At 48.1% G+C, this 26,142-nt stretch overlaps 1 protein-coding gene across 2 annotated transcripts in view; it reads left to right on the top strand.

Annotated features, from left to right (window-relative positions):
* Window positions 1-24,417, top strand: part of CNNM3 (cyclin and CBS domain divalent metal cation transport mediator 3) — a 42,700-nt gene extending 18,283 nt beyond the window's left edge. The window contains exons 2-9 of one of the 2 annotated variants that reach the window (XR_008933773.1): window positions 8,371-8,514; window positions 10,831-10,983; window positions 14,860-15,029; window positions 17,458-17,554; window positions 18,283-18,416; window positions 19,325-19,460; window positions 21,592-21,694; window positions 24,321-24,417. Coding sequence is in view for 1 of the 2 variants with exons in the window: in XM_056860677.1 (XP_056716655.1) it covers window positions 8,371-8,514; window positions 10,831-10,983; window positions 14,860-15,029; window positions 17,458-17,554; window positions 18,283-18,416; window positions 19,325-19,460; window positions 24,321-24,385 (899 nt within the window). In the remaining variant the exon portion in view is untranslated. The remainder of the gene's footprint in view (window positions 1-8,370; window positions 8,515-10,830; window positions 10,984-14,859; window positions 15,030-17,457; window positions 17,555-18,282; window positions 18,417-19,324; window positions 19,461-21,591; window positions 21,695-24,320) is intronic. The other variant, XM_056860677.1, reaches the window with a different exon arrangement.
* The last annotated feature ends 1,725 nt before the right edge of the window (window positions 24,418-26,142 follow it).

The following is a 26,142-nucleotide window of genomic DNA, read 5'->3' as shown; positions in this document are numbered from 1 at the left end:
AAAAAATTGGGCCCACCGAATTTGTTTGGCATTGAGTTTTCTAGCTCCCTTGAGAGCCTCAAGATTCTTGTGATCTGTGCACACTTCGAACGGCAGCTCGGCCCCCTCTAAGAAGTGTCTCCATATGGTAAGGGCATGTTTGACCGCTGCTGCCTCCTTCTCCCAAATGGCCCAGTTGATTTCGGACTGGGAAAACTTCTTGGAGAAGTAGGCGCATGGCCTCAACCGTCCCCCCTCATCCCTCTGCAATAGGGCCCCGCCCATGGCTACATCCGAGGCATCCACCTGCACCACGAAGGGCTTGGTGCAATCCGGGTGAGCCAAAACGGGTTCGGATGAAAAAAGTAGCTTTAAACGTTCAAAAGCTTGCTGGCACTGGGGAGACCATTGCAGACGGGCTGAGGGGAGTGCGGCGCTAGCCCCCCTGTCCTTGGTACGCAACAGGGCAGTGAGGGGAAGCGCAACTTGGGCAAAGTTGGGAATGAAATTCCGGTAAAAGTTGGCAAACCCCAAAAACTGTTGAAGTTGGCGGCGGGTAGTGGGGGTTTCCCAGTCCCGCACCGCCTGGACCTTGGCGGGGTCCATTTCCAACCCTTGGTGGGAAATCACATACCCCAGAAATGTAATAGAAGGTTGGTGGAATTCACACTTGGACACCTTAGCATACAGTTTGTGCTCCCGCAGCCGCTGGAGCACTTCTCGCACTAGGCGCACATGTTCTTCCATGGTCTCAGAGTAAATAAGAATGTCATCGAGAAATACCACCACCCCCCGAAACAGTAAATCATGCAAAACTTCATTAATTAATTGCATAAAGACACTCGGAGCCCCCGAAAGTCCGAACGGCATGACCAGGTACTCAAACATCCCAAAACAACTGGAAAAGGCCGTTTTGGGTTCGTCTCCTTCTTTGATGCGAATGCGGTGGTAGGCTTCTACCAAGTCCAGTTTGGTGAAGATTCGGCCCTCCTTTAATTGTGCTAGAAGGTCAGGAATAAGAGGGAGGGGGTAAGCATTAGACTGGGTGACTGCGTTCAGTCTGCGAAAGTCAATACACAGTCTTAAATCTCCCGTCTTTTTCTTTACAAAGAAAGCTGGGGCTGAATAAGGAGCCTTGGAGGGGCGTATGAAACCCCTCGCCAGATTGACATCCAGATAGTCTCGCAATACAGTCTTTTCACTAGGGCTCATGGGGTAAACCTTTCCCTTAGACAGTTTGCCTTCCCCTACAATCTCGATGGCACAGTCCGTTTCTCTGTGGGGAGGCAGTTCGTCGCACTCTCTAACATCGAAAACATCAGTAAACTGCGAGTACTCAGAGGGTAATTGAGGAGAGACTGGGGCGGGGGACCCTACCAGTGCGGCGGCTGGAGTTCTGAGTACCCGTTCCTTGTCATGCAACCCACAGGGGTTTTCGGGGAAGGAAAGCACCCGTTTAACCCAATCAATGGAGGGATTGTGTCCTCTTAACCAGTTCATCCCTAACACCACAGGGGTTACAATAGGGGCGATGGTGAAATACAACCGTTCCCAATGTTCCCCCACGGACATAATCACGGCTGCAGTTCTGTGGGTCACAGGGCCCCGTTTAAAGTCACTCCCGTCCATTTGGGAAAAACGGAGGGGTCCCGGAAGCCGCTTGCGCCGGACACCCAACTTCTTGGCAGTTTCCTCATTTATCATGGTGCGGGCACACCCCGAGTCGACCAACGCGGGGACCTCTAACGGGGGACCCCCTTTGGGTAGGGACAGATGAACACGCACAAATACATTGTCCTCTTGGGCGCTTACCATCGGTGGAGCTCCTTGCACAACGATAGGGACGGTCTGCTGCGGAGCCCCCTCTACAGCAGACCGACGGCGTTTTTTGCCGGCTGTTCCCACTCTTCCTCCTCGCTGGAAGAGGGGGACGGGGTGGTGGCTTCCGGGGAGCCGTCCGAATCAAAGACGGTATTTGTAATCCGGGACCCCGATGGGACCGTAGAGTCGGATGCCCCATCCTGGGGGCGCGCGTGGAGAGCGGAGGGTGCGCCGGAGCGCCGGCTCAGTGGTCCACTTCTGCGGCGAGGCTGGCTGTCGGCGGCCGGTTTCGTCGGCTCGGCCTGGGTTTGGCGGGGGGGGGTCGGACGGCCTGAGCGAGAGGGGCATTGCGATGCAAAGTGACCCTTTCCCCCGCAGATCAGGCAGACGCCGGCCTCGAACCGCTTGCGGCGTTCCGCGGCCGAGAGACCCCCGCCACCCCCTTGCCGGAGTTCCCGGCCACGGTCACCTCGGGGCCTGGGGTCTCGCCCAAGCCGTTGCTTGGACAAGTTCAGGAGTTGTTTGCGATTCTCGATGTCAGCAGCATGGCGAACCCAACCTTCCACATCCGGGGGGTTCCCTTGCATGAAGGCCCAATGTTGGAGGTCTGGGTTGAGACCCTCCCTGAAACATTGTACCAAGGTAGCTTCACTCCAGTCCAGAATTCGGCTAGCCAGTGACTGGAACTCACTTGCATACTGCGCCACCGACTTAGTCCCTTGGCGCAGTTGCATCAGGGAGGCTTTAGCCCGCTCACCCAGAGTCGGGTCCTCAAAACGGTTTCGGAGTGCTACCATGAACTCGTCCAGGGTTCGCAGCACCGGCGAGCGGAGTTCATACTGCAACACCATCCAGGCAGCCGCCTCCCCTTGCAGTAAGGAAGCCACGTACTGCACCCGGGACTCCTCCGAAACGAAGGTTCGGCCTTGTTCCCGCATAAAAATGTCTACTTGGACCATAAAAAAGGTCAACTGGTCTCCCGACCCGTCATACGTGACTTTCAGGTCCCGACGGGCCGGGGGGGCAGGGGTTGCGGGCGGAACTACCGGCGCCCCGTCTGGGGGAGCACCGGCTGGAGGTTGCAACTTCAGCGCATCTAGGGTCGTGGCCATCTCACCCATTACGCGTTGCATGATCTCCATCTGCTCCTGCATAGCCCGGCGGTCTTCCTGCCACTGCTTTCGTTCTTCCTCCATGAGGGCCTCTTTGCGGGCCGGGTCCCCTTCGAGTCCCGTGCTGGGGAAGGCCAACCGGCGATCCTTCGCCGCAGTCCGCGAGAGCGACCAGCCCTTGGGAGAGTCCAGCCAATAAGTAAGCCCCCGGGGACGTCCGTCCCGATCTTGGTCGGGGGCGCGACCCTTCGGTTCCTTTGGCTTGGCTCCCTCCTCCTTCGGGTCCGGCTTCTCCGGCTCGTCCGGATCCTTGGGGGCATCGGGGTTAGGGGTGGTGTCCTCGTCGGCTGACATTCTGTCCAAAGCGGTACAGCTGCAGTCCGAGAGGCAAGGACTTGCAACTTAATGTGAGAGATCCCCCTCTCTGAGTTTGCTTCTCCAAATCAGTTGCTCAGACGTTGATACAGAAACAATAGATTTATTGAAGCCTTCAGGAGATGAGACAGGCACAGGTAGAAAGTTGCAAGTGAGGGGCTATACGGGTTTACAGAATATATTGACTCCAGGGCACTGGGGCACTGGGGTTCACACTTATTGTTATGGGAAGTTACAAGCTTGGCATAATACAAAACATCAGACGGATCCCAGGAAGTCTGGTGCGGCTATCACACTTCCAAGGCCGCACCGGCCTGAGGGAGTACTGGCAGGAAGAACAGCGGGGGGGAAGATACATGGGCCATCAGGCCTGGCGCCTGAGACCAGAAGGTGTGAACTGCTTTTACGAGTTCACTGATAACACCGCAGGTGATGGAAAGCAGAGACACAAAGACAGAGACCCTCACATCATTATTGTCTACTCAGACAGGCAGCAGCTCTCCAGGGTCTCAGGCAGAGAGGTCTTTCACATCACCTACTTGCCTGGTCTCTTTAACTGGAGATCCCGGGGATTGAACCTGGGACCTTCTGCATGCCAAGCAGATGCTCTACCACTGAGCCACAGCCCCTCCCAGATGTGGGCCACTGGGAAGGCTAGATGCTAACAACTGGCCAGGCCATGAGTGGCCAGAGGCAGAGGAGATGGGCAGGGGTAGAGGCTGTAGGCAACCAAGGGAGCTGTTGTAAAACCTGGCTGTATATGCCAGCGAACTAGCTAGGAGGCAACAAAGGGCAGAAAGCTGGCCGAGATGTAGTCTGCATTAAGTACGGGGAAGCAGTCTTACTCGTTGCTCACCTTGCAGTTATAAAATGCATGATGGAGTCTCCTGAAACAGGAGGATGCCGGTCCAGGGTGTCTGAATCCCAGCTCAAAATGCCTTCAGCTCCCTCCTCCCAACTTCATAAGAAAGGTGATGCTGGATCAGACCAAGGCCCATCAAGTGCAGCAGTCTGTTCACACAGTGGCCAACCAGGTGCCTCTAGGAAGCCCACAAGCAAGATGAGTGCAGCAGCATTATCCTGCTGTGTTCCAAAGCACCTAATATGATAGGCATGCTCCTCTGATCCTGGAGAGAATAGGTATGCATCATGACTAGTTTCCATTTTTACTACTAGCCATGAATAGCCCTCTCCTCCATGAACATGTCCACTCCCTTCTTAAAGCCTTCCAAGTTGGCAGCCATCACCACATCCTGGGGCAGGGAGTTCCACAATTTAACTATGTGTTTTGTAAGTAAAGAGTAAACTTTAAGAGTAAAGAATCTGTGCCTCGCCTGCCAGGTCCCCAATTTGAGCCCTGTGACCCCTAGCATGCATTACAGTAGGTGTGTGGTTCAGCCTATCTCAAGAATTAGGACAGGTAATGGCATCTTAAGCATAAAAGAGGGCAAATTGATTCTCTGCTCTCAAAGTTCACCTTAATTATTGAGGTAAAGAAAGTGGTACTGATGTGAGTGGGATCGGGGGAAATGTGCTTCTTCCTGTCCACATGGCTTCCAAAGGCACTTTGAGTGCAATATTTCCAAAAAGATAGTTTGAAACCAGGTTTAGAAAAGGCCACCACAAAGCGAGGGGAGATAGCAGCAGAATGAATCAAGGGTGACATCACATTGATGCTTGCAAGAAACAATACTGCGGTAAGGAGAGCAAGATGGACATCTGTGGAAACAGCTGGGGATGGAGAATGATGAAGAAGAGTGGGTCATCGAGTCACAGCTGACTTGTGGCAACTCCATCCACAGAGCGTTCCAGGCAAGAGAAGAGCAGGGGTGGTTTGTCATTGTCTTCCAAAGCATAGCAATCCCAATCTTCATTGGCAGGCTCCCATCCAAGTGCTAACACTGGCTGACCCTGCTCGGCTCCCAAGCCCTGACATCCTTGGATCAAACGAGGCTAATCAGGCTGCTCGAGAATGATGAGGTCTAAAAACTTGTGTGTGTGTTTGTGTTTAAAGAAGTTGAATGTAAAGGTGTATATTTGAAGGTGTGTGGACAGAGAAGTTGCTGAACAAGATTTCCAGTGGCAGGGCATGGGCTTTCAGTGTCCAGCATTTTGCCTCAGTTAGGAAAAGGCTTCTTAGTTTTTAAAAATTGTTTTAAAAAAAGACTGATTTGTGTAAAATAAGTGAAATTATGCAAATTCTAGAGAACCTGTTTCTATGTGTCCCCCTCCCTACTCCCTGGTTCTTTAAGACCTGCTTGTGCGCCCCTGCTCAGAATACTTTCTCAAGTGGATGCAAGTTTAACATGCACCGGAAGCAGGGCCTTCTCAGTCACTGCCGCTATTGTATGGAAACTGCTTCCCATTAAGACTGATCCTGTTCTTTCACTTGTTTCCTTTCGAAGGTGGTTGAAGACATTTTATTCTGCTAGGCACTTGGAAGTGGAATTTAATCTTTTTGAGCCGTATTGTTTTATGCTGCAGATGTTTTCGATTTTGGTTGAATTAGATTTATTTTATTGTTAATGTTTTTGGTGTGTGAACCAATTGAGCAACCTTCCAGCTAAAAAGTAGCACAAGACTGCAAGTAAATATTTTTGGTGAGAAAAGCAGACTAAATAAATGCGTGTTTTAAAAGAATGTTTATTATTTATGCAGGCTGCTAAATTCAGCTTTTGATTTGGTGTAATTCAGGCTGCCTTGGGACAGGATTCAAGCATTTTTATTATTGTTGTCACGTTATTAAAAATAAGCTCAGATAAGACCAAGCAACCCACAGGCATCCAAGCACTGTATAAGCCATGCAATTGAGAAAGAGAAAACAAGTACCTATAAATATTTATTCCAAACTTCCATTATTTATCATTGAGCTAGTTCATAACTACAGCAGCAACTGTCAACATCTCCTGGGTAGATATCATATTTCGAAAGAAAACTAGTTCCAGCTAACTTGCATGCCTGCATTTATATGTCATGGAGAATTGTTTAGTTGAGATCCTTGGCGCAAGAAGGAAGGAGAAAGGGATGGCAGAATACATGCAATCCTGGCAACAGGCTGGGTTTCTGTATATATTTCCTTAACTATGATATTGTGTGTGTGTGTGATCTGAATGTAGCCCTACTTTTCTTCAGTTTTAAAACGCAATACACAGTTGTGAGTTACCTACCAGCAATCTTACCTCCTTGATCCTATCATACATCGAATTCCCACATGTTGCCCCACCATGTAGACAAAATAATCTGCACAGTGGGGTGTGGTAGGGTGAAAAAGCCAAAACTGTGCCCACCCTTGTGTGACCCCCTTCCTCCACCAGGAGGTGAAGCGAGCCAGATTAGGGAATAGGAAAGGGAAAGAAGAGAGCCTTTGGGGGCTGCTAGGGGAGAGAATACAGGGGCTGCAGCCAAGAGGATGGGGAGCAGTGAGAGGGGGGGAAAGGTAAAGGTAGTCCCCTGTGCAAGCACTGGGTCATTCCTGACCCATGGGGTGACATCACATCCCGACGTTTACTGGGCAGACTATGTTTACTGGGTGGTTTGCCAGTGCCTTCCCCAGTCGTCTACACTTTACCCCCAGCAAGCTGGGTCCTCCTTTTTCCAACCTCAGAAGGATAGAAGGCTGAGTCAACCTTGAGCCGGCTACCTGAAACCAACTTATGGCGGAATCGAACTCAGGTCGTGAGCAGAGCTTTTGACTGCAGTACTGCAGCTTAACACTCTGTGCCACGGGGCTCTAGTGAGAGGGAAGGGGGGGAGAGAAAAAAACAGATACCTCTGGGGCTATGAGAAGGAAGAAAAAGCAGACCTGGAGTAGAGTGGAAGAGATCGTGCTGGGCAAATGGCCGGAAGAAAAGAAGACCAGACAAGCAGGGGAATTGGGTGGGTGTACTGTGTATTGGGGGCGGGGGCAAAAGCAGCAAGCAAATTGGTGGCAGGAAGGAAAAGAGGCTCCTGACCAAGATGAGGGGAAATGGAGGCTAGCAGGATGGAGTCAAACGCTTCTCCCTTCCTCACTTGTCCGATCATGTATTTTTTTAAAAACCTGTGATCAGCTGGAGTAACATTATTTTGTGGGTTTTTGTTTTTGTAGTTTTCGGTAATAATGGTTCTGGCTGCATTGAATAAATTCCAGAATGAATAAATGACAATGCTGCCTTACCATCAACTGACAAAATAATTTGCCAGTGTGGAGTTGTGTTTAGAGTGTCAGACTAGGATTTGGGAGACCCAGGTTTGACTCCCTTCTTTGCCATGAGAGTTCGCTGGGGGACCATGGGCTACTCACACCACGCTCGGTCTTACCAACTCTGAGCCTAACCTTGTTCACCGGGCTGTTGGGAGGATAAAATGGACAAGAGGAGAGCGATGTAAGCTGCTTCCGGTTCTCAATGGGGGGGAAAGTAGGGATATAACTAAAGTAAATAAAATAATGAAATGGAAGTTCTCTCCCTATTATGAACACATGAAGCTGCCTTATACTGAACCAGACCCTTGGTCCATCAAAGTCAGTATTGTCTACTCAGACCGGCAGCGGCTCTCCAGGGTCTCAGGCAGGGGTCTTTCACATCACCTACCTGCCTAGTCCCTTTAACTGGAGATGCCAGGGATTGAACCTGGGACCTTCTGCATGCCAAGCAGATGCTCTACCACTAAGCCCCAGCCCCTCATGGAATTCTGCACGAGGTTGGTACAGAATAGCACACACTGGCAACCTATCGTAACCCAGGTTCAGGAGTATCTTTGTTCGAAGATGCTTCACCATCGTTTCTGCCTATATGGAGCAAAGCAAGAACTACAGACTGAGCTATGAATGGTGAGGTCCATGGTTTGAGTTCTGTCATGAGGTCACTAGGTGGTAAGGAGCCAAAACCTTTATTTAGCAACACCCCCCCACACAAACGTGGAGGTTAATAATGCTGATTTACCTTACAGGGATGTAATCTTTACAAGAAAAAGATAGCATATTTGAAGTACTCTAAAGGTCTATATACAGGCTGTTATTTCTCTCTTAGATGGTTGCAGTGCCTATTCTCTGGCTGCACTGTGGTCTACCATGCATTGTTTGTTCCCTTCTTCTCTTTCCTAGGTAAATCACACATGGCCATTGTTCAGAAGGTGAACAACGAAGGTGAAGGAGACCCCTTCTATGAAGTCATGGGCTTGGTGACACTAGAAGATGTGATTGAGGAGATCATAAAATCAGAGATAATGGATGAGTCAGATGACTACAGTAAGTTGTTTCCAGGCAGGTAGGGCCTGTTTGGCTTGGATTTTTCCCCCTCTAATCAAGATAAAGATTCTTTCCTCTACACAGGCTGGGTTGTGGAGTTACCTTCTTATCAAGACTAAACTAACCATGGAAAATACCATGACACCTGACCAGCCTCTCCATTTCACTGTAATTTTCTGCCAGAGTTTGCTGTTTTACATGCAACTAATTAAATAGGCAGACTATGCATTGCACTGCACTTTGAGGATGTTGAGTTAACTCCATAGTATTAAGTCCTGCACTTTAGAGTTTCCATGGCAACTTCTGCTCTCCTGAACAAGCCAAATTATTTTCAATTTAAGTTCTTTAGCAAAGGGAATTGTGCCTGTAGGTAGGCACTCCTTAGTAAACCAGTCCATTGAGTTGTTCATAGCAAGAATCATACCATGCATAGAATCTATGAGTTGGCTAGAGTAACTTTTACAGCTTTCTGGAACAACAGCTAAGAAAAATCAAGAAGGACATGCTCAGGTCTCTTACAAGTTAACTCTTTCCCCTTCGCAGGAGGAAACTACTTGTGGTTTGGTGTGGGGGGGGGAAGGGTAATGGTGCTAATCTTATACAAGTCCCCTTCCCCTCCGGGAATGAGAGAGTTTTAGTCTGCAATTCTGTGCATGCGTACGTGGGAGTAAGGCCAACTGGCCATAACTGGGTGCGCTTCCGAGTATGTATGCACAGGGTAGAACTGTTGCTTCTTGGAGAAGGGAAAGAAAAGAAGAACTGGAGCTTCTCTTCTTGTCTGAGATCCACAGCCTGTACCAGGAGATAACGTGTCATTCCTAGCTGGAGCACTGTGTCCAGGGATGCCAGAATAGCAGCTCCCATAGTCAATGCCCATCCCCCACAGAGAGGCCCGGAGTATGCTAGTATGCCATAAAAAGGGGCATTCCCTGTTGAAGAACCTCCAAAAGAATCCCAGACTCTGCAGTTTCATGCTATATGCTTTAGATTTATCTGAACACCTTCAGGCTCCCTTGCAAATCTTTTTAAATATTTGCAGGTGGAACAGCAATTTTAGTGGCAGTTATTAAAACCTTCGTGGAGGGGTATGTGTGTAAAGGAAAGTTCCCCATCTCACCTCCACCAGTGTTCAGATGACGTGTGGTTATTCCTTCAGAGCACAACAACATTCTTTTCCATGTTCACTTTATACCCAAAGCTGTGTGTTCAGCTGGGTGCTGAAAACTGAAAAAAATTGGATCTTGCATCAAGATATTCCAAGTACTGTAGCTTGTGTAAATCAAACAGATTTGCTAATGTTTGCTGTCTTCCAGAATGTCTTGTAAACTTGGGGAGGAACATCTGTGCTAACCATTAAAGACCCGCCCTGATTTGATAATTTTATTCAGTTAGTGTCTCGGGACTAATCTACCTGCTGTTTGATTTCTTCCATGTTTATTTTAAAGAATGTTCTGGCATGGTAGAAGAGAGGCTTTAATGTTTTCCACTTCTACTGTTTTCTTGCTGGAAAATGTCACCTCTGAGCTGCTTCTCTCTTTACAGGGGAAATCTTCCTGGTACTTATATTTTCCCCCGGGGTGGGGGGAGCATCTCAGAGTTTGCTTTTCCCTGTGAGAAAATGGTTTTGGGTGGAAAGGATTAAAGTTTCCCTCTTCAGCTCTCTACCATCCTTGATAAAGCAGTTCCAGGCAGATTCTCAACCTTGAGGTCCAGAAACTTGCTTTTCTAGATGCTAGCTTTTCTAGATTCAGCTTCCTGGGGAAGCTGAATTTTGGACCCAGTACCTTGGTCTGTAGTTCTTCTACCCTTTGTCCTTATAGGACTTCCCTGTACTCTCTGGCAGCAAAGAAAATAAGGTCTAATACGGTTGCTAAGAGAGCTGAACCTTCAAGTTGATTTTAATGGTTGCTAGGTCCCATTGGCCGATTGGGACACCACCACAATTTTTAGTTATTATTTCTTTGTATGCATTGTTTTAGCACAGTTTTATTATGTATATTTATTATCAATCCAGAATTTTATTAACCTCGTATTTCTTTTTATTATGTATCTGTGGTATCCTTGACATGTTTGTAATGGCCTATGGCTAAATGCAAATAAAACCATTCATTCTACCCTTTGTGTGGCACTTCACAATGAACCCTGCTGTCTTTTACACCACCCTTCTGCTGTCTTTGTTGTCTCTGCTCTTACCAGAGAGCTTGTTTCATCCTCATGAAAACAGCAATGTTGCTGATGGCTGGTTTGGAATTGACTCACCTGTCTCCTCCTTCTTCTTGAATTCCCCCCCTTTCTCTTTGCTGACCCCCTCCTCAGGGGATAACAAAATGAAGAAGAAGCCTCCCCCTCTTGGGACCTTGGTGGATTGCAGGAAAGAAGATTTCTCCTTGTTCAAAGTGTCCGACAGTGAGTACAAGGTGAAAATCTCCCCCCAGCTACTGCTGGCTACACAGCGCTTCTTATCTAGAGGTAAGTCATGGAAGGGGCCCATCCTCCAATGGTTCTCATTCTTCTCAGGTACTCCCCCCCCCTCCCAAGCTAGTAAATCCTGGATAAAAATGGGGGAAAGTCCGTGCTGGGCTTTGCTTATTGGCTATGTCAGATCCACAGCACCTGATGCTGCTTAGCCTTGAACTGCTCCAGAGTAAGGAAGGGATTTGTCCATAGTGGCTCACGGTGATTGTGAGCTCCTGAAACTACCAACTGTCCTCAGGCAGGGGCACCAGGTGGCAACAACATAAGGGACCTGGCCCCTCTCTGCTGATCCTGATACAGGGAAAGAAGCATCCCTATTAAGTTCCTGGTTCAGCCCGGCAGTGCCATGGCACATGCTGAAGGCAAAGGCTGGCACTAAAGGGACAGGTTTTATTGTATTCAGTGGAGGCTTGCTTGTTTCAGCCGTAACAAATCCGTCCAAGATTTAGGGGTTTTTGGAAGTAGGGTCATAGTTTTTATTCAGCACACTCAAACCCATGGAATCGTGTTCTAAAGAGTACGCTTCGCTTCTCTAATTAAAAAAAAAAATTAGTTGAGTTTGTTTATTTAGCTGAGGGCTGGACAAAACCCCAAGGAAAGTGAACCGTGCAGATGGAAACGGAACTGCTAAAACAACATACGAGCCAATTATCCATTGTACAGTCAGCAACATTCTCTTTGAAACATTTTTATCAGCGTTTTGTAGCTGCCAGAGTCATATCTAGCTACCGTATAGAGAATATCTTCACTATTGTTTGCTGGTAGCTATTCTAGTTCCTGCTGGTTTACCCAGTTTGTGTCCTCCTTCAAAACAGGATCAAAAGATCTAAACCTTTTTCCATTGATGGGATATGCAAACAGATAATGGATTAATCGTACACACACACAGGTAATGGATTAATCATACACACACACAAAGCCTCAGATTGCACAGGGCATAAATGGGATGTCCAGGCGCCACCTTAGAAGATAATTGGTCCGAGCTTAATAAAGTGAAAAAACAATTACAAAAGAAACTTGGAAGATCTCTCAGATATTTCTGCTGCCTGTTCCACAGGGCTGTTTCACTTTCAGCCAGTAGAATCAGAGCCTACTGAATACGTAGGTCTTTAGTTCTACAAATAGCAGTCATGTTGCAGGGAGGTTCATACTACTTAATTTGGTTTTGGTCGAAGGGGGCCACTTATGGGCTGACCGGCTTTCATTATTCACCAGCAACAAAAAACAAAAAAAGCCATTTTGGTGCATCTGACTCTCCATAGATGGATGGCAAAACAAATAATGCAGCAAATCCTCAATTTTCCCGCCTCCCTAGATGCAGGCCCACAGATTTTAATGACTATTGCAGTATCTTCCATTCAGCCCTGCAGAGGGCATTAACTGTAATCAGTGGAAGGTAAAATCTTTCCTTGGAGTGTGCTTCTTCAAAGGAACTAGATCATTTCCAAAGCTGTGCTAAAATTTAAACATACAATACCAGGGGGCAGTCCCAGTATGTAGCAATATTCCAGATGTTTGGAAGCGAGCACATCTCCCTTCAGAACTATTTCAGCAGTGTGGGCGGAAGAGACGCTGTCAGAAAGCGAAGAGAGTGTGGTTTTACTTAGAACCTCCAAATACACCATTTTTGTGGCTTATTTTAAGGCCGATAATTTTATGGGGATTTAAAAAGTGTATTGGTTTTAAACTTGTGAACTGCCTCGAGCAGGCATGTTTCTGGACAGGTAGCACATAAATTTTCTGAATCTCTGGAAATGGGTAAGAAAATCTGCTCTGAGCCCTTCTTTGGTAGGGGAAGAACGGGATATAAAACAAATAAACATAAACGACTCTCTCGATGTAGTTTGAAAGGCCACTGTGACGTCAGCAGGCGGTAGACCAGGGGTCGCCAACTTTTTCTTTAAGGAGAGCTACTTCTGAGTAATAAAAATATCCTGAGCTACTTCCCCCCAGGCATGTTACCAAGTCTTTGCTGCCCTAGAAACAACATGGACCGAGGGGAGCACTAGGAATGAAGCTATTGGCTAAGCAGCACCCAGAAAAAAATCCCATTAAATGAAAGCTTTTTAAAAAAAATAATGCCTTGAGCAAATCTTTCAATTATTTATTCCTGAGTCTTCTATGGGATGCATGAGCTGCTCTATTGTGAGCTGCCTACTGGAGACCCCTACAGAGTGAGGTCTCCCCCACTCCTCTTTGCATGTCTGAAAATGCCGTGCTCAGAATGGCAAGCCAGACCAAGCTACAGATTGCCTACTCAGCTCAGCTATAGCTCGAGCAGTCAACTGAGTGACCAGCGGGGCAGCCATAAATCTGCAATTGATATCCTGGTACTGGTTGGAAGGAAAAGATTGTGACCAGGATGTAATCGAGTCGTGGGAAGGAGGTTTCAGATGGACAATCCCTGAGCTTTCTGAATTACAGGAACCAGCAGTTGCTGTACCTGATGCAGCTGCCCTTAGGCGTTTAGAAAGAGAGGCTGGATTTTGGAATATTCCCTCCAAAAGATAGATTCATGAATAAAGAAAAGCATCCTAGGACTCAGGCAATGTGCTTGCATCAACTTGCAAACTGAAAATTGGTTGTTGCATATAGGTTGTTAGCAATATTGATATGTGGGGCCATTTAAAAATAGAAGCCTGGGAAAATGTGTGATAACTCCAGGGTTCAGTGTACAGCATGTAGAGAAATGAGTGATAGAAGGATTGTAAGAGGGGGGAAGCCAGAAGCAGGGAAGATGACAGTTGGAAAATGACAGTTGGAGAGAGGGAGAGCAGGTAATATCAGGTAGGGCAATGGATGGGCACAAAAAGGGGTAACCATTCTGTTGTTGTTTGGTGTAATAGATATATTAAGAGTCCATTAGTCTGTTCAGCTTTCTGTTTTTGTTGATATTATATTAAATGTAGAAATTATCAAAATTACCTTCCACAGTACCTCTTCCAGCTTTTGAAAGATTCTGTGTAAACCCAGAACCTCGACATTTCTTTCCTTTGGGTCTGTCTTCCCGTCATCTGTTTCTGGGTTCCTTCTTCTGAACACGAGGATTCTGTTTAGTTATCGTGCCAATAGCTGCCAACAGGCCTTGCCTCCGTGAATTTTGTTAATTTCTGTTTAAAAGTCCTCTAAACCAGTTGCTATACTTTACTGCAGCTGTTTCTGTGAGGAATGCATAACTGCATGGTAGATGAAGATTTTCTTTCCCTCTTCCATTAATCTACCACAGATCCATTGTGTTTTATAGATATTGGGAACTGCTTTGGAGATTCCAGTCAAAAAGCAGAATAGATATCTGATCAACTGGTCATCAATTCCATGGAGTGACCTTGTGTTATTTTTTTGTGTGCCGTCAAACCACAGCTGCCTTTTTGTGACCCTGTAGGGTTTTCAAGGCAAGAGATGTTTGGAAGTGGTTTGCCATTGCCTGCCTCCGCATCGTGACCGTGGTATTCCTTGGAGGTTGCCCATCCAAATACTAACCAACACCGACCCTGCTTAGGTTCTGAGATCTGATGAGATCTGGTTAGCCTAGGGCTATCCAGGTCAGGGCAACCTTGTGTTATACCAATCATAATTTTGGAAATATTCCATCCAACAAGGCAACTTCCTTTCTAAACCCCAAACTCCAGTCCTGTAGTCATCTTTTTCGGACACAAAGCCTTTCTTGGTTAAGTAGAGTATCCAGCCTCTTTCATTTTTTTAGTCTGAGACCATCTGCAGAGTCATCTTCTTGATGTTGCTGCTTATATTAACTTCCCAGAAGCAGCCTTTTGAGGAGAGGGATGTGTGCGTGTTCAGTTCATCTTGGATGCAAAGTATGAGCCATGAGCTGATGCTGCCTTTTATGTCCCTGCTTGCGCCCACCCACAGAGGTAGACCTCTTCAGTCCAGCCCGAATCTCTGAGAAAGTCCTCTTGCACCTGCTGAAACACCCAAGTGTCAACCAAGAGGTGAAGTTTGATGAAAGCAACCGCCTGGCCCCTGAGCACTACCTGTACCAGCGCAACCAACCAGTCAATTATTTCATCCTTATCCTGCAGGTACCACTTTTCACCGAGCATTTATTTAGCACCAAACTTTGGGTCGTGCTGAGTTAAGCAGGGTGAAGCCTCCACCTCGAATAAGGGTGCTAGGGCAAACTAAGGAGCCAGCTTCACCCCCACTCCAGACCAAAGCTAAATCCAAACTTTCACAGTATAGTTTTCTGTTTGGGGTCTCTGGAGTCAGTGGTCCAAGGTGGAAGATTGGGAGTCTCCAGTGTGTAGCCAGTAGATTACTCAGTTCTGTTAACCATGCAAATGCAGAAGGCTTGACCAGCGTGGCTTCAAATTGCCTGCCAATCATAGAACTGATGCTGACACCCAGTTCCCTTCCGTACCAGGTGATCATTTTCTGACCTGAGTGCAAACTGCCTTCATTTCCCAGTGCAAGAGCCAGAACCCCCAAGACGCGCCTCTGCACTTTGTGTGGAGTGCCTCAGAGAAAAAAAGGAAGCAGAATTGGTTCTTGTAGGTTATCCGGGCTGTGTAACCGTGGTCTTGGAATTTTCTTTCCTGACGTTTCGCCAGCAACTGTGGCAGGCATCTTCAGAGTAGTAACACTGAAGGACAGTGTCTCTCAGTGTCAAGTGTGTAGGAAGAGTAATATATAGTCAGAAAGGGGTTGGGTTTGAGTTGAGTACTGTCCTGCAAAAGTAATGTGCTAATCATTGTCCTGTAAGTATCGAGATAATGTGCTAATGAGGGTATGGTATGTTAATATGAAACCATTGTATCCTGAAGTGATCTGTTAATGTGTGTAATCCAAAACTAATCTGCATGGCTATTGTTGACTGTTGCCTTTGTTAGTCTGGAGGTTTTCAGAACAGGAAGCCAAGCCTTATTCATTCTTAAACTCTTACACAGCCCGGATAACCTACAAGAACCAATGAACTCTGACCGTGAAAGCCTTCGACAATATTAGGAAGCAGAATATTCTTTCTTTCTTCAGACACCCTTCCCAAAGCAAAATATCTGGCTGCATTCCCTGGGCTATGTAATCTGCACCGCACCCTGGTAGACATTGGGGGTCTAATGGGAAAACGGAGCCATTTATTCCTTTTGCATTTTACCAAACATGCACTGAGTGAGCAAACTGTAGTGGGCCACGCAAAACTCAATTAACTCTTCACACACAGAGCTGGGTTTGTAAAGGAAGTTGTGGAGCTTCTTCTAGCCTCAGACGCTTCCATTATGAAGTGTGAGAGCTATTGCATAAGATGCATCTCTCTCTCCTTACCCCCATCTCCCCCACCACCAACAGAGGAAAAGGAGGTAGGGGACAGAGTGTGAGCACACAGGGAGGAGGGATTGTGCTGGCTTTGGTTGTGCTGGGTCTCAGCCCATGGTGTTTGTAGAAGCTTCCTCCCCAAATGAAACTCCCTAACTCAGAGATGGCCACCATGAGCCAAGAGGAAAGGCGGGATATAAATATTGTAATAGGTATAGCTTTGCCGTTCATCCACTGGTCCAAGAGCTGCTACCCCACCCCTTGACAAGTAGCCAGGCTTTAAAGCGAAGTTTCTGAAAAGCCTCCACAATAGTGGGGCTCACATGCTCAGATGGTATGAAGTCATCTGTAAGGGGACAAGGGGGCAATGTACTTCCTCTAAGAGGCAGATTGGTGTGCCTTTCTCTGCATGGGGTGGCATAGCAAGGGCTTGGCTCAATCCCAGGCATTGGCAGCATGATATTAGCATCGCCTCCTGGGCCTGCACTGCCAGCCCCAGCTGGGCCCAAGCCAAATCTCTGTGGCACACCTCATCATCTTGACTTGTACCCAGCCAGCAGCAGTGGCATGGGCCCAGGAGGTGATGTATGTACCTTGCTTGGAGTGGTAAAATAACTTTGAACTAACCCCTGCAGATGAGATTGCACTGTGGATTCTACTTATTGTTTATTATACTTGTATACCACTTTTTGGCTCAGATTGGCTTCCCAAGTGGCTTATCAAATCCATCACCAAGGAGGAGTGTAAGGGATATGTGGGTATGAGAGTGGTTGACTCTTCTGATCCCAGCAGATGGTGGCAGGGTCCGGTTTTACCTTTTTGTCCAGCCAGATGAGACAGAAGGATCTGCAGCTGGCCTCAGGGGCTGGCTGAAGGTAAAGGAGCCAGGCCACAGAAGCAGCTTTTTACAGACTGTGTTTATGCAATATATACAAGGAAGTCTCATTCCTATGCAAGTGGTAGAGCCACAGGGGACCGAGTGATGCTGCTTTGGGATCCTGATCTGACCTATGGGCCACCTGTTTCTCATCTCTTGCCTAACAGGATAGGAGTGTATTGTAAGAAGAGGCCACCTGGATTATCAGAATCAAGGGAGCAATTGAGATTAGAATCTAAGAAGCAACTTGTCAGATCCGATGCTTTTCCTGCTTCCCTGATAGTACTGATCCTGGCTTGCTATTAACATGTTCTCCTTCCCAGGGCAGGGTTGAAGTTGAGATTGGAAAGGAGGGACTGAAGTTTGAAAATGGAGCCTTCACTTATTACGGTGTCTCTGCTCTGACAGCTCCATCCTCAGGTGAGGCACTCTCTCTAGCCTGGCTCTTCTCACCACAGTAGCCGTTTTGAGAAGGGGGAATTTGCTCCAAGGACTTAAAGGGCAACTTAGTGAGAAAAGATGGAGAGACAGCAGTGCTGTCTCCACCTACAGATTTCCTGAGGTTGACAGACCAGCCTTTATAAAGCCCCCAAGTGAAGGGTGAGATTGGAACCAGTGGCCTTCTGGTTCACAGCTCAGCCGCAACGCATCACCAACTCTGAAAGCATGTAAATGATACCAGTTGAGCAAATACACACATATAGTAACTTATCTGTCACTGTTGGAATGTGAAGGGAAAGAAGCCAGCGTGGTGTAGTGGTTAAGAGTAGCAGCCTCTAATCTGGAGAACCAGATTTGATTCCCCCCGCCTCCATATGAAGCCTACTGGTTGACCTTGGGCTGGTCACAGTTCTCTCCGAACTGTCTCAGCCCCACCTACCTCACAGGGTATCTGCTGTGCTGGGGGTGGGGAGGCAATTGTAAGCTGCTTTGAGACTCCTTACGGTAGAGAAAAGTGGGGTATAAAAACCAACTCTTACTATTATTATTATTAGCTGTTTGGGGGAAGGAAGCCACCATGCACTTGGAGTATATTTCCCCCCTGTATGCTAGTTAAATTCAAGATTTGCTAAATTCTGTTAGAAGCTACATTTTTGATCCGCTTGTCCCTGCTCCAGTTTCAACCCTGCTACCTTTTTCTTTAACAGTTCACCAGTCCCCAGTGTCTACCCTCAGAATGAACCGTCGCGATCAGCAGCCGGATGGTGGTGAGAGCAGTAACTACTCCATGTACTGTCCTGACTACACTGTCAGAGCTCTTACCGACCTGCAGTTCATCAAGGTAAGCAATAGCACAGGATCTGGAACGAGCTTCTTTTGGCCAACCAGGCACAAAGCCTCGAAGAATATACTCAGGTTTTGTTATTTTAAAAATCAGTAGCACTACCTTTGGGGTGTGCAATTTGGCTTGTTGGTTGGAGTAATTTGACGCTCATTTGCTACTTTGGAAGAACTTCTGACCTGTTAGGCCAAATGCAGCCCACCAGTCAGCTGCTTGACAGCCCCGGCTTTTTGCAGTCCCAGGCAGGCAGCAGAAAACAGGGTATGATTGGAAGGTCCTTGATGCAGCCACCTTGCTGAAAAGCTCAGAAGAACTGGGTTTGGTCTGTGCCTGGATGGGAAATTCGGGAAGCTGGTGGAAGAAAGACAAGATGTAAAGAAATAAGGAACGAGAGGATTACTGGTTGGCTGCATTCAGCTCAGTGATTTGAGATCACAAATCACCCACTCACTTATTTTACCTGACAGCCTTTCCACAATTAGAAAATCTCTAACATTCCCCAAAAGTGTGGCAGACATGTTCAAGATCTCAGGAGCACATACTTGGGGTGCAAAACCCTTCTGTGGGCCAAAACAGAACCCCTGGAATAGGAATCTCCAGACACCATTCATAAATAAACCCATTGTTGTCTTGAATCACACACTGAGATTCTTTGCTTTTAACTAGGAAATCAGTTTTCAATCAAACCTTTACAATCAAGGAATTTGCGCTATGGGTTTGTCTTCTTCTTCATTACCTACTTGTTCTCCTTTTCATATTTTTGTTCCTGTTCTTTAGCCGTTTTAAATTGTTTCCTGATTTAGATTCTCTGCCTGGTTGTCCTAATTCTTGTTGATTTTTTTTCACACTTGTTACAGTCATCTGTAATTTCTTTGTATAGAAACGCTTTTATATGTTCATCTCTGCAGGTCACTCGGCTGCAATATCTCAATGCCCTCATGGCCTCCCGGATACAAAACTCACCCCAGTCCCCCGATGCCATCGAACTGAAAATTGTCCCCAGCAGCCAGACAAAGCTTCTGAACGACAAGAATGCTGCAGCAGGTACACGCTCGGGTGACAGTGGCTGCCAGAGGCTGGCGTAGCTTTACACTTTGGTGTTCTTCTTGCCACCCAATTTCAGATCTGGGCTGCACCTTTGGATGCAGAGGGCCGAGGTCCTCCTCTGTACTTGCCTGTCTGCTTGTGAACGGCTGAGGCCAGCCTCCATGAAGAGGCTTTCAAGAGAGCTCCAGGCTGGTACACAGGCTGAGGCCTTACTTGATATCCCAAAGGTTCCACGTTTGATTCCCACCACCTCCAGATAAATGAGCTCAGGTACGAAGGCATATCATGGAGAGGAGACAGCTCGGGTTACCATCCTGCCCTGGATGTAAAATCATTTGGCATCTTGTGGTGTAGGATCTGATGCCAGGGAGGAATCCTGTTCTCTCATCTTGAGGGATTTCTCAATGTCAGCCTCTTGTCACTGCTCCATACTAGTAAATGGGTATTTTATTTGTTTGTTCGTTTTTATCAAAAGGAGTTCAGCCTCCCCTTTCTGCAAATGGTTATGAACAAAAGAAGGTTTCTTTAGCCAGGAAGCCTAATCTGGGTCAGAGGATGTGTGACACCAAGGAGAATGTTGCCTGTGCGTTCACAACATTGGCAACAAACATGCTTTGGCAGTGGGCGCTGAAGGTGTGGTACAGTTGTGGTAAAAGGCTGTCCACTCTGAAATCGGGGTGGGGGGAGCATTTGGAGCAAGACCTTCAAAGAAGGTCACTGGCATGATGTGCTCATTTTGGGGTTTCGAGGCAGGGCCTCAGTGTGCGTGGGTGCCCTGAGCTGCCTTGCCAGGCTCTGCAGGGAAGCCAGCCTCAGCTGCTTGCCTGGGGCTGCAGACAGGAAAAACGGAAGGGAGGACACATGAATGCCCCTGCCCCCCATCTCTGAGATAAAAAAAATAAGGCCAAGGGCGATGGTGCAAAATAAAGTAAAAATATACTTTATTACTGAGTTAAAATTCCCAAAAATTCCCGACACATTTCTCCAAGATGCTTCTTCAGGATAATCTGTTAGTGTTGCAGTGATTTCCCAAAAAGAGTACCATCTTGTACACTTTTTGGAAAATCACTGCAACACTAACGTTCCCCTGAAGAAGCTTCTCGGAGAAATGCACGGGGAAGTTTGGGGTTTTTAAACTCAGTAATAAAGTATATTTTTACTTTATTTTGCACCATCGCCCTTGGCCTTATTTTTTATCTTCTCATGACTGGGGCGCCTCTTTTATTTCTCCTTATTCCCCCCACCCCCATCTGTCACCATTTTATCTGAAAAGTTCTGGGGCAAGAGGGAGAAGGATGGTGCTCCCCCTTGGGGGATTTCCAAATGAGCAACTAGAATTCAACCATTCATTGTAGACCAAAGTGGCTGAGATGGTACTGCTCTGGTTTTTACGTCATACTGTAGGGAGCTGTGGGGTTCCTACAAGCCTTACCGGGGTTCCTGAAGAACTCCCATGAGAGGTGGGGAACTTCTCTGAAGGATGGCTTGCTATTGATCTTCCCCTACAGTGTGCAGCTGTGAGAGGGGAGGTGGTGGCTGAAATAGTCTCATTCCCAGCTTGCGCAGGCAGCAGTAAGGCCCAGAAGGCATGGCTGATACTTGGGGCGCTTTCACACGTGCTGAATAATGCACATTCATTCCACTTTCAATGCACTTTAACGATCGGATTTTGCCGTTTCACACGGTAAAATCCAGCTGCAAAGTGCACTGAAAGTGGATTGAAAGTGCATTATTTAGTATGTGTGAAAGCACCCTTGGCATGACCTCAGCGTGTGCCTGAGAAACTGCCCTGGGATAACTATTAGTGGGCAGAACAGCCAGCTGGAAAGCTTTTCCTTGTATTAGATGCTTTGAACACTGACTAGTGGGTCGGGGAGAGTCCTGGAGCCCCAGTTGCTGGCATGTTTCAAGGCATGTATTGGCAACCTGACAGTGTGATGCCAAGCGAGATACACCCTTCTAAGCCCGTGACATCAGTGAATGTAGAAGGGAGTTACCTCTGCTTAGGATTACCCCGTGAATCTCTCACCAAAGCGTCTTGTTTCTGTGTTTTCACTTCTGCTCTTCCTTCACCACTTTTGGCAGCTAAATGCAGGTCTCTCTCCTGTTCCTTCCTTTCTTCCTCCAGCCTTCCCGCTAAACCTCTCTCTCTTTGGCACAATTGAGAACTGCATTTAATACTGGCCTCTCTGCCAGAGTCTGGAGTGGGTTTTTATTTTCAGAATCACAAGGTAAATACCTGGTTCTTCTCTTGTATTTCCCCTCTCCTTAACAGGACTCTTGAGCTGGTCTCCCAGCTGCACGGGAGCCACATAAATGCACGCTGCTTCCTTGAATGATACAACCTCTTGGCCGGAAGCTCTTGGGCTTTTCCCAGGGAATTGGCATCACCTTGGGGAGGAGGCACCAAAGGAGAGGCCCATGCACACGAGGCTAGGATCATGGGAATGTTGTAGCCCCCTGGGATCTGCCCTAAGATCAGTGGGCCCCACACAGTTGGGATGAAATCGGTGGGGCACCTTTTTAGGCAGTCTACACATGTAGCAGCATAAGACGGCAGAGAGAACACTACTTTGGAACTCCTCCCCCCATATTTAAAAAGATCTCCCTGCAAATAGAAAATGAGCCCAGCAGGCAAAGGACTGGGCTAGAACCTTTCTCCCTCATGTGCTAGTTTTGTGTTTGCAGGGAGTTTTAATACAAAAGACCATTCGAAAAGGTGACTCCCACAGCTGGGATGCCATTTGTTTTACTGTCTCGTTTTGTTGCTAGCTGTAGAACAAGTTTGGGGTCAGTTGAGTCATGAGTGGGGCCTTCCCCCTTTTCCTTTCCCACAATATGCTTACCTGGGTTTAATGGCGGTTGGAGGAGATCCCGACTGCAAGGGAATAGGGAATGAGTTAAATTGTACATGCGTGTCTGTTTCCCTTTCCCCTGCAGCCAAGCTCCAGGAAAACAATGTCTCTTCTTCCAGATAGTTTTCATCTTGTCTCATGTGGGTGAATACAAATACCTGCCTCCAACATAGGAAATTGCCGTGGTGTGCGCATGACCACTAGGCAAGCCAGTTGTCTTTCTTCGGCCTCCGCCACCCTGTCTACCTTCCTGGTTCTATGTCTTCAAGGCTGGGCATATGCCAGGATTCTACAAAAGCACAAAATACAGCTCTGGGGACAAAACTCCGCTTCCTACTTAAATTTTGAAAAAGAGTCAAGTTTCTAGCCCCTGTGGCTGTCGAAGCTGTGATGGAAAGTGTGTGGGCAGTGGCCATTGCAAAGGCTCAAAAGCCAGAAAAGGAGTGGAATTAGATTTGTCAGTTTTCAGTAAGTGGAGGCCTGGCTGCTGTGTTCTTCCTTGCCTTTCCTCCCTTGACACTGCAAGGAGTGAATAAATGATGTGAAAACAGTTTGTAACAGTGGAAGAATCAGGTCAGGTATAGAAATCTGCTTTGTTTGCAGAATCCATACAGTGCAAAGGAATTGTTTTAAGTAGCCTTTTTTATTAAAGTTGCAATTAGCAACAGAGACCAGGCTATCTGCTTCTCCAAAACTTGGCATAACATTCTTTCCTTTGCTGTTTTGTAGTCACCCTGAGCACCTCTGAAAGTAGAGAATTCCATATCTAGCACAAAAGTCATCCCTCCCGGGCATCTCGGCCCCCATTTTCACACGTTCCCAGTCCTGTTGAGCTGGCAAAATGAGCGGGCAGCACCTGATGAAATTTCAGAAGCCTGAAGGTAGATTTAGCATGGAGTTTGTCCGGAGCTGCCCAGACCTCTGAGTCTAGCTGAGAAACTAAATTGTGCAAAATAAGGTGATGGGGAATAAGTATGCGTAGCCTTTATGTGACACTTCAGAGAGACCAGAGTGCTTCAGACACATTAATTTAGAAGAAGAAGAAGAGCTGGTTTCTATATGCCGACTTTCTCTGCCATTTAAGGGAGAATCAAACCGGCTTACAATCGCCTTCCCTTCCCCTCCTCACAACAGACACCCTGTGAGGTAGGGGGTGCTGAGAGTGTGTGACTGGCCCAAGGTCACCCAGCTGGCTTCATGTGTAGGAGTGGGGAAACCAATCCAGTTCACCAGATTAGCCTCCACTGCTCATGTGAAGGAGTGAGGAATCAAACCCAGTTCTCCAGGTCAGACTCCACTACACCATGTACACTTAGTGTTTCTGAGGCCATTTATTGACCCAAATTTGCTTCCAGTCACTCAGCTACATGGTGCATTTGCAGCTGAGGGGGAGAGTGGAGCAGAGGGCTGCTTCTTCTTCTTGGCAGGTGCTCTTAGCACCACCCTTGTGCTGGTTTTGCTGTATGTGTTTTCCCTAGTGCAGAATCTGCATTGATTTCCTTTTGTACCGTAAAATGTGTAGTTGTTCCCACCACCCCCACCACCCCGGCCGCACTCAGTCATTTGTTGCCAAGCCAGCAAGGACTGATTGATTTAGGCCCAAGTGGTAACCCACAGTGGATTAGCAGCATCATTCTCCCCTCCTCCGTTTTATCCTCACGGGAGCCCTGTTAGGTAGGCTAGCCTGAGAGTGTGTGTGACTGGCCCAAGGTTACCCAGCGAGCTTCCATGGCAGAATGGGGATGTTGAAGAAGAAAGAGTTGGTTTTTATATGCTGACTTTCTCTACCACTTAAGGGAGACTCAAACCGGCTTACAATCACCTTCCCTTCCCCTCCCCACAACAGACATCCTGTGAGGTGGGGCTGAGAGAGCTCTAACAGAGTTGTGCCTTGCCCAAGGTCACCCAGCTGGCTTCATGATTCTAACCTGGGTCTTGTAGGCCCTAGCCCGACATTCTAACTTGCTAATGGCCTCTCTCTCTCTCTCTCCTCTTGCTCCAGGAAAAAGCAGAAGCAAGCTAAACCTCCTGGATGAGGAGAGCCTGAGCCGGAGCACTGGAGTCTGACCTGCCGGAGGCGACTGTCAGTCTGCAGGGGGGTGCTCTTGGGCGGACCTCCTGGCTGGCACCCACATGTCCAGCGAACACCTTGTTTGGCGCCTGCATCCTAGACTCCGGGGAAACTGGACATCGCTGGCAGCCGAGCAGGCTGCAAGCCCCTTTGGGTTGCTTCTGGTGCTTTGACCCGGCCCTGTGCAGGAGGGCTTTTTTTCTGTCTTTTTTTCTTTAGCAGGACTTCACTGGTGGTTGAGCTCAGCAAGGGTCTCCGCCGGCAGCAGCAAAGAGCCAGCCTGTGCCTATAGACTCAGCTGCTTCTCCAGGAGCCTGTGGGGATGGGGGCTGGCTAAGGGCCCCTAGCAGGAATGCACCCCTGCCAGTATTGATGCCCCTTCCCATGCGACAAATCCTCCTTGGACTCCTTTCCCATAGCCTCATGCACGTCGTCGTCCCCCCCCCCCCCAGTCTGTTGCTCACAATGGCAAGTTGCGCTGGCAGCCCGGAGCAGGGAGGGGCCAGCTGTGGAGCCCCTCCGCTTCCCTCTTGGCTCTGCAGCTGCCGGCTGGGAGGCAGGCAGTGCTGCTGAACTCCCACTGGGCCCTCCTCAGTTGCAGTCGGCGAGGGCCCCACGCCTGCCTTAGGCCAGCTGCAAGAACACGCATTGCGCGGAGCTGGTGTCCAGCTGCTCTGCCAAGTTGGCGTTATCCGTGGCTGGATGTTTCTCTTGGGACCTCCTCCTCCTGGGCCACTGATGTCACCTGCATTGCCGGACGTCTGTGTGCTGGGCCACAAAGGCCCTTCGGCTAGCTATATGCCCCCCATGTCTGCCCATCTTTGCCCTGTGCCAAATATGGCATCACCCCCCCGTTCCCCCCCCCAGCTTTGTCCAAATTGTGCCAAATTCCGTAACCTCTGGAACCAGACTGCAATCCTGAACTTCAGCTTGCCCCCCGGGCCTCCCGCTGCCTCCCCGGGGCTCTAGTCCCCGAGGGCTGCCTGTGCCAACCGGGGAGGGTGTGGTCTTTTCTTTCCTGGGACTGCCCGCCTCCTCTTCCTCTCCTCCTTTCCTTTCTCTGTTTATATCTGAAGCCCTTTAAGACCACCAAGGCTGTAATTGTGCCCTTGGCACCAGTGACAACAGCAAAGGCAGCCTCCCCACCCCGGCTGCAACCGTCTCACCATGGACTTTATCAGATTTGGGGGGTGCAGGGGCCCCCCCTGCAAATCCTCTTCGGCCTTTTCACTAAACTGTTGGGAGGGTGCCGTCCTGATCCAGGCACTGACCCTGTTGTCTCGTCCCTCGCTTGCCAAAGCATGAAGAATTCTGCAGCGTTTTGTGGACGTTTGTCTGAGAAGTCCCACTGGGGAAGTCTTAACCAGGTACTGCATCTCCTGTGGCTGCTCCCGATTCCTTCCTGCCTGTGTGCTTAGAAGAGCAGCCGCCATTTTGTTTCCTTTGAACCATTCTCCACCTCAGCCATTGGGTCCAGGCCCATGAGGCATTCTTAGATGACTTGGTTTGCCGTTGTCCGTAGGTAGGCCTCCACTCCAGCATTGGCAGAGAGACTGGCTTTTTTCCCCCCTAGTTGCTACTAACAGTATTTTTTCCCAGAGTTCCTATTTTTTAAAGGAAATAAGACAGAGGAGCAAGAGAGAGGAGGAGAGCAGGATTCCTCACTCCTCTTTGTCTCTCTCTTTCACGGTGACAGCTGACCTTGCAAAAAGCAATGTATCATTTCAGGTAAATTATTGGGTACCTGCCTCTA

Source organism: Euleptes europaea, chromosome 14, assembly GCF_029931775.1.
Source record: "Euleptes europaea isolate rEulEur1 chromosome 14, rEulEur1.hap1, whole genome shotgun sequence".
In the NCBI taxonomy this organism is placed as follows: domain Eukaryota; kingdom Metazoa; phylum Chordata; class Lepidosauria; order Squamata; family Sphaerodactylidae; genus Euleptes; species Euleptes europaea.
This window is presented reverse-complemented; position numbering and strand designations above follow the sequence as displayed.